At 59.8% G+C, this 14129-nt stretch overlaps 5 protein-coding genes across 5 annotated transcripts; 3 read left to right on the forward strand and 2 right to left on the reverse strand.

The window, feature by feature from the left end:
* Positions 1-540: 540 nt before the first annotated feature.
* CHLNCDRAFT_135883 (hypothetical protein) lies at positions 541-1126 on the forward strand (the record flags this gene model as incomplete). The annotated part of the gene is made up of 2 exons (XM_005846334.1): positions 541-907; positions 1023-1126. The coding sequence occupies 2 exons, from the start codon at positions 541-543 to the stop codon at positions 1124-1126; spliced, it is 471 nt and encodes a 156-aa protein (XP_005846396.1).
* Positions 1127-4117: 2991 nt separating this feature from the next.
* On the reverse strand, positions 4118-6891 carry CHLNCDRAFT_56232 (hypothetical protein; the record flags this gene model as incomplete). Its single annotated transcript, XM_005846494.1, has 8 exons — positions 6767-6891; positions 6285-6616; positions 5856-6065; positions 5520-5799; positions 5161-5326; positions 4818-5031; positions 4461-4688; positions 4118-4336 (listed from the first exon to the last, which is right to left on the reverse strand). The coding sequence occupies exons 2-8, from the start codon at positions 6573-6575 to the stop codon at positions 4118-4120; spliced, it is 1608 nt and encodes a 535-aa protein (XP_005846556.1). The 5' UTR covers positions 6576-6616; positions 6767-6891.
* A 385-nt stretch (positions 6892-7276) lies between these two features.
* Positions 7277-8316, forward strand: CHLNCDRAFT_135887 (hypothetical protein; the record flags this gene model as incomplete). Its single annotated transcript, XM_005846335.1, has 4 exons — positions 7277-7366; positions 7445-7510; positions 7623-7715; positions 7897-8316. The coding sequence occupies 4 exons, from the start codon at positions 7277-7279 to the stop codon at positions 8314-8316; spliced, it is 669 nt and encodes a 222-aa protein (XP_005846397.1).
* A 582-nt stretch (positions 8317-8898) lies between these two features.
* CHLNCDRAFT_135888 (hypothetical protein) lies at positions 8899-10223 on the reverse strand (the record flags this gene model as incomplete). Its single annotated transcript, XM_005846495.1, has 4 exons — positions 8899-9171; positions 9287-9340; positions 9458-9684; positions 9890-10223. The coding sequence occupies 4 exons, from the start codon at positions 10221-10223 to the stop codon at positions 8899-8901; spliced, it is 888 nt and encodes a 295-aa protein (XP_005846557.1).
* Positions 10224-10715: 492 nt separating this feature from the next.
* CHLNCDRAFT_58339 (hypothetical protein) lies at positions 10716-12998 on the forward strand (the record flags this gene model as incomplete). The annotated part of the gene is made up of 8 exons (XM_005846336.1): positions 10716-10740; positions 10846-10979; positions 11188-11328; positions 11513-11644; positions 11760-11936; positions 12062-12234; positions 12385-12569; positions 12750-12998. The coding sequence occupies 8 exons, from the start codon at positions 10716-10718 to the stop codon at positions 12881-12883; spliced, it is 1101 nt and encodes a 366-aa protein (XP_005846398.1). The 3' UTR covers positions 12884-12998.
* Positions 12999-14129: the final 1131 nt, after the last annotated feature.

Here is a 14129-nt window from a genome sequence, read left to right on the forward strand (position 1 = left end):
GCCACATCCAGCACGAATTTCACGAACGTTTATCATTTGATACGACGACTATCTAGTGAGGTTCTCTTGACTGGCGCTGACATGGCGAGACCGAAGCTTGCTGCCACCGAGATTAGATCGATGCAGGCACCTGGCATTATATCACAAAGCTGTAAACTGCTTGTCGGAGAATAGGCAAGAGGGGGGCCTTTTCCCTGCGACTTGCAAATGGCTTGCGTTCCCTGGCTGATCCCTGCCCTTTCCTCCTCCTCCTGGGAGCCCGATTGATGGATTAAGTGGAAGTGGCGCGAGCCAGCTCCCCCCGTCCCTGCCTTCCCTTCCTTCCCTGCCTTCCCAGCCAGCTCCGCCGCCAGCCAGCCTCCCCCTTGACCCCGCTTCCTTGCAGGGCTGTCCTTCCCTCCCTGCTCTCCTCATCCAGTGCGGAAGCAAGGACGAGAGGAGTTTGCAGCAGGAGACATTATGCGCTCTGCTGGCCTGAGCAGCAGCAGCGGGGCTGCGCATGATGCCAGGCGGCACCCCCCTGGAGCTCCGTGGATAGGCATGTGCCAACGGCGGCGGGCCAGCCAACTGTGCTGGCGGGCCAGGGCGCAAGAGGAAGACCTGATTGAGAGTTTTTTTGGCCGCCTGTTTGGCCGACCGGCCCTGGATGACCCAACTCCGTTCGGCCTGAAGCGTGTCAGCGAGGAGGCGGCCAAGGAGCTGTACCCGGCCGTGACCGACACTTTTGCGGAGTCGTTAAGCGGCGACAACGAGGATGTGGCAAAGCTGCGGCCGCTGCTTGCACAGACCCAGCTGGAGAGTGTCCCGCTGAGGCTTGCCTATGATGCTGATCAGGATGGCTGGACTCCAACAGCCTTCCACCAACGTGTGGACGGCTTTGGCGCTGCCCTGGTTGTGGCAGAGACAGGTCGGTGATGTGTGTGGATGTCCACCTGCCTCCCGCTGAGAAGACAGCCTGGACGCATCGCCACCGCCCCCTTTCCGCCTCGTTCAAATCGCCGCCTTTCTTGCTCCATGCACAGTGGGGGGCGCTGTGGTGGGCGGCTATAACCCACGCGGTGAGATGGGGAAGGGGCGCAACGCAGTGTTTGCAGCATGCCCGGCGGCAGTAATGCTGGTGGGCTAATGGTGCCTTGCATACTGCATAGATGCCTGTGGTGGCAGAGCTTCATTTGCACAGTTTTACGGGGGGGTGATATGGCCTGCATCCCTTACTTTGCAGGCTGGATCAGCCTGGGGGAGGACAGCAGGGATAGCATCGCAGCGTTTTTGTTTACTTGGCGAGATGGTGACCTCACCCAGCGCCCCATCAAACTGGCAAAGGTTGGATTGGAGCCGAAAGTGCTGCCTACATATAGAATGCCCGGTTGCCAGACATGACTGCATGGTGCATGTCCTACAGGTTGGAGGCCCCTCGATGGCGGTTATTCGTGATCAGCCGGGGGTTGGTATTGTGTTTGGAGCCGATGGCCTGGCAATCGCCTTGTCGCCAGGCACAGAGAAGCTGGCGCGGTGTAAGTTGGGGCCGTACTATGCGAAAATGTGCGATGGCGGCAAGTCGCTGTTCGCAGTGGGCGAGAGCCCCAGGGCCACCGAGCTGACCAGCCTGCGAGTGTATGTCTCTGAGGGGACAGGCAAGAGGATACTGCCGCTGCTTGCCCCCTGTTCCATAAGCCTCAAAGCAGCACACGCCGGGTCCGCTCACAAGTGGTCCTCACAAGTGGTCCTGCTGACTTCCACAGATGGGCGCCAAATATCCTATCATATGCTGGGTTGATGCAGGCGAGGAGTGGGAACTCAACGGACTTGATATCGTGTGGAAGACACGGCGCCGATGATTGCCAACTTCCGCCGAAGGCTCCCCCACTGGTCTCGTTGCGCATCCATGCATCCATGAACATTCAGCGTTGTTTCAACTGTGATGCTAATTTCATTGGTACGATTAAAAGAATTTGCACAATGTGCCAGGCACGCCTGGCGACTTGCGACCCATCCTCGCCAGCCGCTCCGTTACTGACGCAGGCGGAGCCGCCGCATGTCAGTGACGTGCTCCAACCCTTCCCAAGCAAAGCACAGCCGGCCATCTTGAAAAACTAATAATCTGCCGGCCACCCACTCTGGTTGAACAAAGCCGGGCCCAGCAACTTGGCCGCTGCCTTTGTGAATAGCGACGACGCTATTTGGTCTCCTGCTGGCCTGGCCCACTCCGGCAGCAGGGACGCCAGCGGCTGCAGCTGCCGTCGATGCGAGGCTGGCACTGCCGCTGGCACTGCCGCTGAAACCCTCCTCCTCCTCCTCCTCCTCCTCCTCCCACCATTCGCGCTCCTGAAGCCAACGTACCAGTTGTTGGTCGGCAGCGCACCAGGGAATGGGCAGTGCTGCCGCGGCGCAGTGCCAGCTAACTTGCCCTGCCGGCACGCATTCATCCCCGGTGACCTTGACTGCCTGCAGCTGCGCTGCCCGGCCGCTGAAATCGTACTGCAGCTGCAAAACCTCCAGACCAAGGTTGTGGCCAAAATCGGCAACCCAGAGCCCGACGAGGCCAAGCCTGCTGCTGGGCGGAGACAGCTGATGCACCCGCTTCAGGTGGTAGATCGTGGGACCTTCAGGGCGAGCTGCACAACAGGCGGGTTCCAGGCAGGACGTCAAGAGATTACAAAATTGGCAGCCGCCGGGGATGCTGCAGCCACCAGCATTTGGTAGCCATCTGCACCATCACCTGGGCCCATGCCGCGCTGCGAGCGGCGGCGGTGCTTGGTGCGGCTGCTCTTGATGTTGGACGACATGAACTCCAGCCACTCATGCTCGAAGCTGCCCTGCGGCGAAGTGCCCAGCGTGGAGGAGCTGGCCTGCAAGCAGCAGCCCGGGCGGAGTGGCAGGCATGCTGTTGTGTCCACAAGAAACACGGGACGTGCAGTGAGGCCGCGGTAGGGTGCAAGACAGCACGCGAGCTTGGCCCCACCTAGCCCTCACACCTGGGAGTGGGGAAGAGCCACCGCCGCCGCAGCCTCGGCCGAGGGGCTCTTGTGAATGCTCTTGTGCTCTGCATACACCTTCACAACCGCAGAATCTGCCTCCACCAACACCGAGGTGGTGAGGCCGTTTGGGGGGGACAAGCGGGCAAAGAATGCCGCGCCCGCCTTGCCAGTCAGCGGCGATTGTGGCACCACCTCCATGCCGAGAATGCCGTCCTTTTGCCATCGAAAGCTGATCAGCGAGCTGCGGGGGCCCTCGCCGACCAATCGCCAGAGACCCAGAATTGGTGCAGCTTGTTTTAGCAACGAATATAGTTGCCTGTACGTTGACGGCACCGGCAGGGTGGCGGCACGGCTGGAGCTGCCTGGCGCAGAAGGGATAGGCACAGCCAGCCACTGCGCTGGCGAAGTTACGGGCCCCCAGGTAGCCATACACAAACCACACCAAATCCTGTCGTCTCGAAGGGCATCCCGCAGGGCGCGGCTGGCCTGGCAGCACCGTAAGATGTCCTCAATGCTCAGCTTCTGCAGAAAGAAAATGTCGATTTCAAATTCTGCGAGAAGAAATTCTGAGAGGAGAAGAGCACGAGAACTCTGTTGAAAGCTGCTGCAGCACGGCTGTGCGCACTCGGCTCGGCACCGCCGTGCGGGTGCAGGGCGGCACCCGAGGAGGCTAGCTGCGCGCACCTCCATGATCCTCGCCAGGGCATCAGGCGGCAGCAAGTGCAGTTGGAGACTCGGGTGTTCTTTATCCGTGCAGCTCGTTATCTGCTGCTGCTGCTGCTGCTGCTGCTGCTGCTGCTGCTGCTGTTGCACGAGCCGCAGAGCCGCGAGCTCTTGCGTTAATCCCATGCTTTGATTGTTGCTGCTTTGATTGTTGTCTCCTGGCGGCAAGTGCAGCGGGCCGCCCGAGGAGCAAGGAGCAAAGGCTAGAATGGGGTTTTAGAGCCGCTAGAGGCGGGCGAATGTCCATATTATTTGTCCGTATTATTTGGTATTAAAGTTAGGCTGAGTACTGCCGACGCAGCTCGGCGGTACGGCACGCGTGCCTGTGCAGTGAGACGGCCTCTGTGTAAGTGATGCGGCGTGTGTCCCCCATGTCACAAAATGTCAGCAAATGATGAGCTGCAATGCCAAAATTCTCAATGGAAGCCATTCAAAAACTGGTGCGCCGAGGTGGCCACCGCAAACTTGTGACCCACGGGCAGTGGCTTGTTCCCGGGCCGATCCGCCAAGACAACTTGCCACCCCGCTGCTGCAGCCGCCTCCGCCTCCAGGATGTTGTCCGTGGCGAACAGCAGCTCTGAGGGACTGTCCACGCCCAGGGACAGCGCAATGTTTCTGTAGCTGCTGCTGTCCACCTGCACCCAACACAGTGGATTGGGGGGCGAGCTGCTCGGCGGTTTTGCTCCGTTTCATCTCGCAGAGGCGGGCCCATAAGCGCCACAACATGCACCATTCGAGCAAGAGCAGGGAATGCGGCACGGCACGTGCCTTGGGGCCCGAGGTGGTGTCAAAGAAGCCGGCAAGGTAGGGACGCAGGTCGCCTACAGAGGTGCAGCTCAGCAGGTCCTTCTGTGCCGCACGACTGCCGCTGCTGTAGATGTATGTCTTGATGCCTGCGGCACGCCAATGCGCCAATGCGTCCGGCACGTCGGCGAAGAGCTCGCCCTTCAGCTCGCCCCGTGCAAAGCCGCCTGCCCAAATGTGGCCCTGCAGCGCAGGCACAGCAGCGGACCACCACAGCGACATTGTATGGATCCAGCTGAATGCGGAGGGCCGATTGTCTCTTTATCAGCATGATCTGGTGCGCCAAGCTTGAGCCAACCACGAGTAGCGGACCTGCAGGCTCTTGAGCGCAGTGGTCTTGCGGTCGGCTTGCATTTGCGCTTCGCAGTTGGCCACCGCGGCGGCAATCACAGCCTCGCGCCCCGTGCTGGGATCTGGGATTGCAGGCACCGCCATGCCAGCAGCCGAGTCGGCTTGCGCCTGCTGCCTCAGCAGCGCCAGGTCCTCCTGCGTCTCAGCACTGTCATAGGTGGCCTCCAGGTGGGACCTGCGCTCCAACATGGTGGCAACACCCCAGCATCAAGCCTGTCAGCGCTAGCCAGGTTGAAGCGGGTTCCCCCCACTATTGCGCAGCAGCCATGGCCACAGCAACAGAGCTGCCTCGCCAAATGCTTACCCGAGGCGCTGTTGGGCATAGGGGAAGAGAATGTCTGTCACATAGCTGATGCTTGCAATGGTTCCCTCGATGTCTGCAACAATGGCGGTGGGCAGCCGAGCGCTGCCATTGGCCAGCGAGGGAGGGCCGCCGTCCAGCCGTGGCTTCTTTGCGTTCTGCACCCCATCTGCACCCATGCAGCAGCACGAAAACGAGCTGAAAGGACAGAAGGATTGGCATGTGGAAGAAGAGAGACAAAGGAGCTGGGAGATGAATCTGTGTGGCTGGCTAGCAAAGGCAATCAAGCGCCACTTGGAGAGAGCTGCCAACGTGGCTTCAAACACTGGGGGCGGGCCCCAGCCCAGCAGCGGGCTGCTCACTTGGGGCATGTCCATTAGCGAGCGCAGGGGCTGACGGAGCACGGCCGGCATCCTTGCCGAGCTGCCGCATCTTCACCGCTGCCTCAAACAGATAGTCATAGCACTCAAACTGCGTCTTGGCCTCAATCCAGTTCTTGCCCCACACATAGACGCCGTGCCTCCGCACCAGCACCGCATTGGCCTGCGGGTACGCTTCAATCGCCGCACGAAGCCGGTCAGTGAGCTCGCATTCACGAGCCGTGTTCTCAATGATAGGCACCGCATGTAAGCTGTAAAAGCCCTGCAGTAGTGGCGGAAACGCACGAGGAGTGGGCGGGCCTGGCTGGCTCGCTACACCTGTGACTCAGCTGCTGCCCTGGCCGTCCTGCTGCTGTTTTCCAGGCACTTCGATGCTGCGCTGCTCCCACGCGCCTGGCCCGCAATGCCCTTTATCATCTCGATGTGTGTCAGTCGCAGCTCGCTGGCTTCAGGGTCCAGCAGCGTGGCCAGAAAGGCATTCATGGAGTGGCCGTGCAGCACGGCGCCGGCGCCACGCAGCTCATATGCCTGCACAAGCAGGTTGGGCAGGCTGGTGGCCGCCGTGCCGCTCATAGATGGCACAGCGCCCAACTGCTGCTACAAGACCATGTGGCTGTGGGCTGTTCAGGAATGGCGGGGACTGCTTGGTGGCGCAGTGTTGTTCTTGAGTGCTGTGAGCCACACCCTTATCATGCTGCTGGTGCTGCCAGGGCCCTGGTCACCGCAACCGCAGCCTGAGGAGCTCACCGCCATGAAGAGCGGGGCGCACTCCGACAGCTTGGGCGGCTTGTACGGGGGTGGACGTGCTGCGGGCGTGTGCACCACCACGCCTGCGCCATCCAGCACAAACATGTCTTCGGCCCGCATGCGCTCCTTCTGGACCCCACTGGGTGCCATGACGATGAAATCGCCCACTGTGGTCGCTACTTTGACCGAGATGCCGCCTCCAGTGCCGCTCACATGGCCCTGGGCATACAAATTGCTGCACAGCTCCGAGATCAGGGCCTTGCCCTCCTCCACCGCATCCACGGCTGCCATCCTGCCTATCTGTTCCGCGCCAGCAGGTGGCAGACCAGGGCCTGAGGAGGAGCAGCAAGCGTGTGGTGTATTGTCGAGGGCCCGCAAATGCTAAGAGCAGCGATGCGAGCTTGCAGGACTGGCAGGGCTGGCAGTGAGCCACCGCCTCCGCCACCCCGGCGGCGACAGCGGTAGTAGTGGCCACCACGCGCCTGGTTGCAGGCGGGGTTGGCGGCGGCGCACGCCTCGACGATGCCCAGTGGCTTGCCGGCAGCGCCGTTCCCACCACTTGCGCGGACCACCAGGGTCAGTCGGTGCCAGGGCTCCGCCACCAGAGGATCTTCCGCCTTGGAGGTGCTACCACTGCAAGGAAGGCGGGAAGGACATGCGCACATTTATGTTTGATGATGTTTGTTCATCCCTGCTGGCAATGCCCAGCTGGCATTCGCCCGCGCTTGTTTCAAACGGCTGATCAATACTGCATTCCCTCCTGAGCTTACGCATCCACAGCGCAGGCCCCCAGTTCACGCACCCTTCCTCTTGTTCAAGAGCTACCTCCGCCCGCTCATCTGCTGCACCCTGCTCTGCACGATACGTCCTGTTATTGTCGCTCCTGTACCAGGCCGGCGGACGCCAGCCCTGCAGCCGGTCGACGGCTGCCGCCAGACGGGCCTCGGTGGTCAGGAAGAGGCTGCACTGGTAGCGCGCACCGGGTGCGCGGTATGGGAGACCTACAGACCTTGCACACGCAGGCCAAAAGGCTCACCTTGACCATCCGGGCGGGGTTGGAGCGGTTGGAGACCGCCGAGCAGGTGAGGAAGCAGCGGCCGCCGAAAGGGGTGGTGAGCAGCACCCGACTCCCCTTCTGCCCGCCCGCCTCCCCGCTTCAGAATGCGCGAGCGATAGTCCCCAGCGGTCTGGCAGCGGACCTGCAGCAGCAGATACAGCAACTCCAGGTGTGCGATGCACGGCCGTTGCAATGCATAGATGCTGGCTTGTTCAGCTTGCCGAGACTGCGGTTCGGGGCATGGGCGACTAAAGCAGAGCAATGCATTATACCACCTGCAGCGCTTGAGTGGAGAGCTGGATGCAGTATGGCGCATGCAATCCCTGCGTGAGCCAGCAGCCAAGCGTGACATCTGGAAACGCAAGGTGGAGCAGGTGGGCCCCTTCTGCAGCAGTGCTGCCATCACTCGATCGTGTACGGCATCCCCCATGCCATTGGATGCATCGTACTGTGGGTGGCACATGACCACCATTGCAGCACAGCTATCCAGTTGGCCCATTTCATTGATGTTGCCCACTCTGCACTGGGCGCCCCTCCTCGGCTCGTTGCCACCAGGTGGCAGAGGAGACGGATGCGCTGCGCATGGGGCTGGACCGCTTCTCGCATCGCCAGCAGCGTCGACAGGTTGAGGAGCAGCAGCGGCGGGAGCTGCTGGAGCGACGCATAGGGGCGGGCAGCCCTGTGGTGGATGTGGATGCAGAAGCGCGGGCAGCGCGGCATGTGCACAACTCCAAGCGGGTGCTGGAGGAGGCGTATGAGACGGGGGTGGGCATCGTAGGCAGCATGGCGGGGCAGCGGGAGCGGCTTAAGGCCACACACCGAAAGGTGCTGGACGTGCTCAACGCTGTGGGACTGTCAGACAGTGTGCTACGCTTGGCGGAGCGCCGGCAGCGCCTGGACAAGCTGCTGGTGTATGGCGGCATGCTTGTTACGCTGCTGCTGGTGGGCCTTTTGTACTGGTGGTGGAAGCGATGAGGCGCTGAGACAGTGCATGTACACATGGAGACCTCCCGAGCCAACCATCAGTGTTCTGCTGCTGCTGCTGTCGGTAAGGGACGGTGGGCCGGTCTCTGGCGCCACCCGCCACATGTTTCACACATGGCGGGTTGCCTAAACAACAGCGCCGCGTGCATGCATGCATGCGAAGTAGCAAGCAGGAAACTGCAAGAATGCATCAGGCCGCTGGCCGTGCACACTGCGCCGCCACAGGGCTAGGGCAAATGAGCCGCTGCAATCGGCGACAAAGAGCGGACCGCTGCCAAACGGCCCCTGCGTCGGCACCACTCCGGGCTGCAGGGTGGGAAAACAACGAGGCAGAAAGGAAAAGGGTCCGCACAGTGTGGGCTTTGGCCCGCTGGGGCGGATAACGACAGCCGCTGTACTCCAGTAAAGCAGCATAGATGGACGGCAGGTTATAGCAGTTACAGTGACGAGCATGCGACTGCACCAGGGACTGCCTACATTGCATTTGTCTATCGAATGCATGGCAAACTGTCTGGCTTTCTACGGAGTGGTGGTGAAAAAAATGCCTCGATGCATGCAGGGTGCGCAACTGTCTTAGCAGCCCAGCACGAACTCTTTGACCCGCTGCGTCAGCCCCTTGGTGGCCAATGGGACCACTGCACTCATTCCTGCTGCCGGCCCCAGTGTGTACGGTCGCTGCTGCTGCGGCTTTGGGAACGCCATGGCAAAGCTCGGGCCAGAGCTGCTACCACCATGCTTCTCCACCACCGCCCGGTGCTCAGCATCCAGCGGCTTTACTCCCACCATGCAAGTTGCACTCAGCTGATCGCCATTGCGCAGGAGGGCGCGCTGCATGGCATGCTTATTCTGCAGGGCAGGCAAAGGGGTGCGCAGCCAGACGGACAGGTATGTCGAGGCATAGACTCATCAATTCAGGGCCTGCACGCTGAAAGGACCCCACTCCAAACAAGTGCACACCCACCCGGTACTCAATGTGGATCCAGTTGACTGCAGCGCCCTCGCCAAACGTGCCAAACTGCAACCCAAAGCAGAAGACCAACTTAGTCACGCAGAAGGAAGAACACTGTACCTGCGAGTGCATGCCAGCCGGCCCAAGCCGCTGTTCGACAATGCCCGCCCGTGTGTAGCCGACCCCTCCCAGGCAACGACTTGCCTGCTGGATGTCGCCCGCCTTGCTGAACTCACGGATGACCAGCGGCAGGTCGGCCTGGCAGAAGCCAAACACAGTGACCCAAGTCTCATCCAGAGCTTCAAAAGCATGTGCTGCACGTGCCAGCTCTTGCCCAACAGCCGCCGCGGGCATGCCAGCTGCCCGGGCAGCCACGGCATAGGGCGAGGTGGACACCTGCATCTCCTCCACTGCACAATGGGGGATGGGGAACAGCAAGTGGGTTGGGGATGCGCAGGATTGGATGTGGCTGCTGCCCTGTCTCTGCAGCCTGATTGTGCATGGCAAAACAACATCGACATGTTGCCTGTTTCCATTCAAACAGGGCAATCCAGTGCACAACTGCAGCAACAGTCGCATGGGCGAAATGCTTTCCATTCCTTGTTTGTCACTCACCGCCATCCTGATCTAGCGGCCACGCCGCGGAGCTGAGTCCCAGTCCCCCCGGCGAGTCCAGCAGGCTGTCCATGGGCGGTGGAGGTGGCGTGTCCATCTGCCGGCTGCTAGCGGGTGTGAGGCTGCGCCGGCGCGAGGACGGCGTGGGACCCGCAGCCACCGTGCTACCACCGCCAAACGCACGTCCAGCACTGGCGGGCGTGCGGCCCAGGCCCGAGAAAGACCTGAAGTCGCCGGGGGTGGGCCCCTTCTGGCCATCAGCTGCTTTGCTGGTAGGTGTGAAGAGCAGAGAGACAGTGGCGGCGCCGCTACCCGCCTCCCGTGGCGTCGCCATGGTTTGCAACTCGCGGGAGCTGGCGTGTGCTGGCAGGCTCAAATGCTGGCAGGCAGCTGGACGAAGGAACAGAGAGGCCTGGCGCTAGCTGCAGCCGATGGTGTCAAACGAGCACAGGCTTGCATCCGGCGACAGGCCCAAGCTATCGTGTGATTCAGCAGACTTGATGAATAGAGACGGCGCTCTCAAATGCGTACAACACAGAAACACATCGGCCGACAGCACTACAGTACGTCGCACACGGCGCGTGTCCATCTCCCACACCCACACCCCCACGCACTAGTGCGCATTCTGCCGCGGATCACGGCCCCGGTCTGCAACCCTCTCTCAGGCATCCAGTCGCCGCCACCGATCCCCGCTCACGCTCCAGGCTTCCCCTTGCAACCATACAGGACGCTGCAAACGCACTGCCTGTGCACCGCCTGCTTCGTCACACTCTTGTTGCAACAGGAGGCATTCACCGTCGCCACCGCCGCCGGCCTTGCCTGAACCATGTCGTACGGAGGCGGATATGTTGGTGGGTAGCTCAGTACAGCATTTTACCTGGTGCAAAGCGGGCTTGCACTCTGTAAAGCCTGGGCTGTCCTTGCTCAGTGGCCGTGCTCCACCCGGTTGCCTGCAGGCACCACGGAGGACAAGCGCCGCATAGAGCGGCAACTCAAGGAGCGGGACGAGCAACACAAGCAGTATGAGGAGGCCAAGAAGAAGGCGCAGCAGGGGCATGGGCTTCGGCAGTTTGGCACCGCCAGCTCAGAGGTGCACACGACTCACCCAGTGTGGCTCTCATGGGGCATGGGGCAGTGGTGGGTGTGGGAGCTGAACACCTGTGGCGGAGCAGCAGCATTTCAGTTGTTGGCTGCGACACAGTGGCTGGATCCAGCCGGTTAGCATGGGCAGCGGGTGTGGCCTCCCACGTTGGGCAAGATGCCAACGCGTTGATCCTGACGGTGTTTGCTTGTTGCAGGCCATCGAGCACGCATTCAAGAACGAGACGGTGGGCTTGGTGACGCGGGAGCAGTTTGTGGAGAAGCGGCTGACCATCGAGGAGCGACTCAAGGAGGAGGAGAAGCGGCAGCGGCATGAGGCAGAGGAGGAGGCGCTGCGGGTGGGTGGGCTTGCCCACCCAGGCAGAGGAGGAGGGCTGGGAATGAGTGGATGTGCTGCTTTTGTCGGGGGGCAAGTAGTGCGGCTACTTTTCACATGCGGGTGAACCAGCTGACGGCGTGAGGCAGGGTCTGGTTGAGCGTCTTGCCGTGTTTATAAGCGGCCCTCGCCTTCCCGCTGTGCAGGAGAAGGAGCGCCAGCGAGCCAAGAAGGCCAAGACGGAGCAGAAACACAAGCTGTCATTTGATGACTTCCTTGAAGAGAATGAGGACGAGGGGCAAGCTGAGGCGGCAACCCAGCGGCAACAGTGCGCGCAGGTGGGTGGTATGGTGCCTTCCTTGCGCTGTCGCACCAATGGGGCATGTTCCTGTGCTGCTTCGGGGAGGCTATGCATTGGTAGGGCAACCTCTCCATTTTGCTGCGCACCTGCAGCCACCTAGCAACGGCGGCAGTGCCGAGGATGCCGAGGGTGGCAATGGCGCCAGCGGCAGCGGTGCAGGCCCACGGCTGCTGTATGCCAAGCTGGGCAAGGATCCCACCGTGCGCACCGACTTCCTGCCGGACAAGGACCGGGAGCGGGAGGAGCAGGAGTTGCGCGAGAAGCTCAAGGTTGGTGGGTTGGAACGGTGGGGAGTGGGGTGGCAGGTTGCGTGAGAGCTGCGGGCTTGGAGCTGTGCCGCGTTGCTGTGTGTGATCGCCAGTGTCTCTCTGCTGCTTCTGCTACCATCTAGCAGGCCGAGTATGCACTGCGGCAGGCAGCCATCAAAGCGGAGCCGCTAGAGATCATCTACAGCTACTACAACGGCACTGGCCATCGGCGTGCTGTGACAGTTCGCAAGGGCGATAACGTGGGCCAGTTCCTCAAGGCTGTGGTGGAACAGCTCACGCCGCAGTTCAGGGAGATCCGGTGGGCTGGTTTGTCGGTATTGTATTCGTCGCTGAGCCGCGGAATCCCAAGGCACCAGTACCTTGGGCCTGTACTTTCAGTGCTTCCAGGCCTGGCTTTTGGATGCTCGCCAACTGGATTGTCCTCGCCTTTCATGGTTGCTGCTCGCAGGACTACGAGCGTGGGCAACCTGATGTATGTCAAAGAGGACATCATCCTGCCCCACACTGTCACCTTTTACGACCTAATCGTCAACAAGGCCATGGGCAAGAGTGGGCCGCTGTTCCAGTTCGACCTGCACGAACATGCTGTGGCCTCGTTTGACCCGCGTGTGAAGAGCCAGGACTCGCACGCAGGTGTGTGTGGGTTGTTGTTGCATGGCGATAAGGGACACCGGCGCAGCGTTGCATGGCTGGCAGCTGGCTAGTCAAACCCAATGTGTCCCTTGCTCCACATATGCGTGTTTGGAACATAAGCCGCCGAAATGACGTTGATTGACTGCCCTACCGCATGGTGCCATTGCCCGCTTGCCTCAGGCAAGGTTGTCGACCGCCACTGGTACAATAAGAACAAGCACATCTACCCAGCCTCGCGATGGGCGCCGTTTGACGACGCGCGACAGTTTAAGGGGGAGCAGGCTGAAGGGGAGGGCGATGGCACAGACAAGTGATGTTGCTAGCTGCCGGGTGGATCGCAGGCTTTATCACTCGAGATATTGTACCATTGACCCCTTTTGGTGTAGCCGCCGCCGCCTACCGTGACCCGCTTGTCACCGACGGCACATCGTTCAGTACAGCCTGTGTGCGTGCGCCAGGGGTGTCGCAGCCTCGCCTGGGGCAGTCCCACCGCGCTAGGCATGGGGTTACACTGCCTCTCAGACTCAACCTGCCCAAGGTCCTGACTTTGATTCTGGCGGTCCCAGGTGGGTATACTGCCAATCCAAGCAGGTGGGAGGATATGGAGAGACATGGCTGGGGCATGGCAGGAGGCGAAGCTGTGTGCGGTGGCGGTGGCGCCGCCGCCGTCACTTTCTGACATGGGAGGCTCCTGGGGGCAATTTAGGGAGCCTATTCGGATTCCTCAGGCCCCCCCACTTGACTTGGCATCTGAAGCCCCCAAAACCAGTAATCAAGTTGGTCAGAACCGGGGTTATTTATATATATATATATATATATATATATATATATATATATATATATATATATATAAGTATATATATATATATATGTATATATATATATATAGTATATATATACTATATATACACTTATATATATACACTTATATATATATATATATATACTTATATATATATATATATATATATATATATAAGTATATAAGTATATATAAGTATATATAAGTATATATAAGTATATATAAGTATATATACTTATAAGTTATATATATATATAATTTATTATGTTTTATTTTTATGTATATATGCCCAGCCGTTGTATATATCTGGCACATCTGTGAAACACAGGAGGGATTTTCTGTTGACGGGAGGTATTTACAAAGGCAGCAAGAGTAGTAAATTCGCAGTAGAGGCGGCGATAAATAGATCTGGGGTGGAGGAGCATATTCCCGGCATATACTTGGGATATTCCTGATACGATGCGGGTACGATGCGGCACAAAAGCATCATGGTATCGGTGAGCATAACTGCTGGGTCAGGTGCACGAAAGGGAGTGGCACAAGTGTCGATCAACTGGGAATGGGGTGGGGAAACACAATTGTGCGGTGTCTGGGGCGGGAAAGGCGGGAATGAGGGTATCTGTGCGGCGGATGTGTAGACTGGACACGTGGCATTGTCACAACTCAACACTCCCACGCAGGCTGCACAGCCGTTGCACTTAGGCAATGCCCATTGCGTCGCGGCAGAACTTGAACTTGTTGGTGGGCACGGGCTTGTC

The sequence above is a fragment of the Chlorella variabilis genome (genome assembly GCF_000147415.1).
Source record: "Chlorella variabilis unplaced genomic scaffold CHLNCscaffold_14, whole genome shotgun sequence".
Taxonomy (NCBI): Eukaryota; Viridiplantae; Chlorophyta; class Trebouxiophyceae; order Chlorellales; family Chlorellaceae; genus Chlorella; species Chlorella variabilis.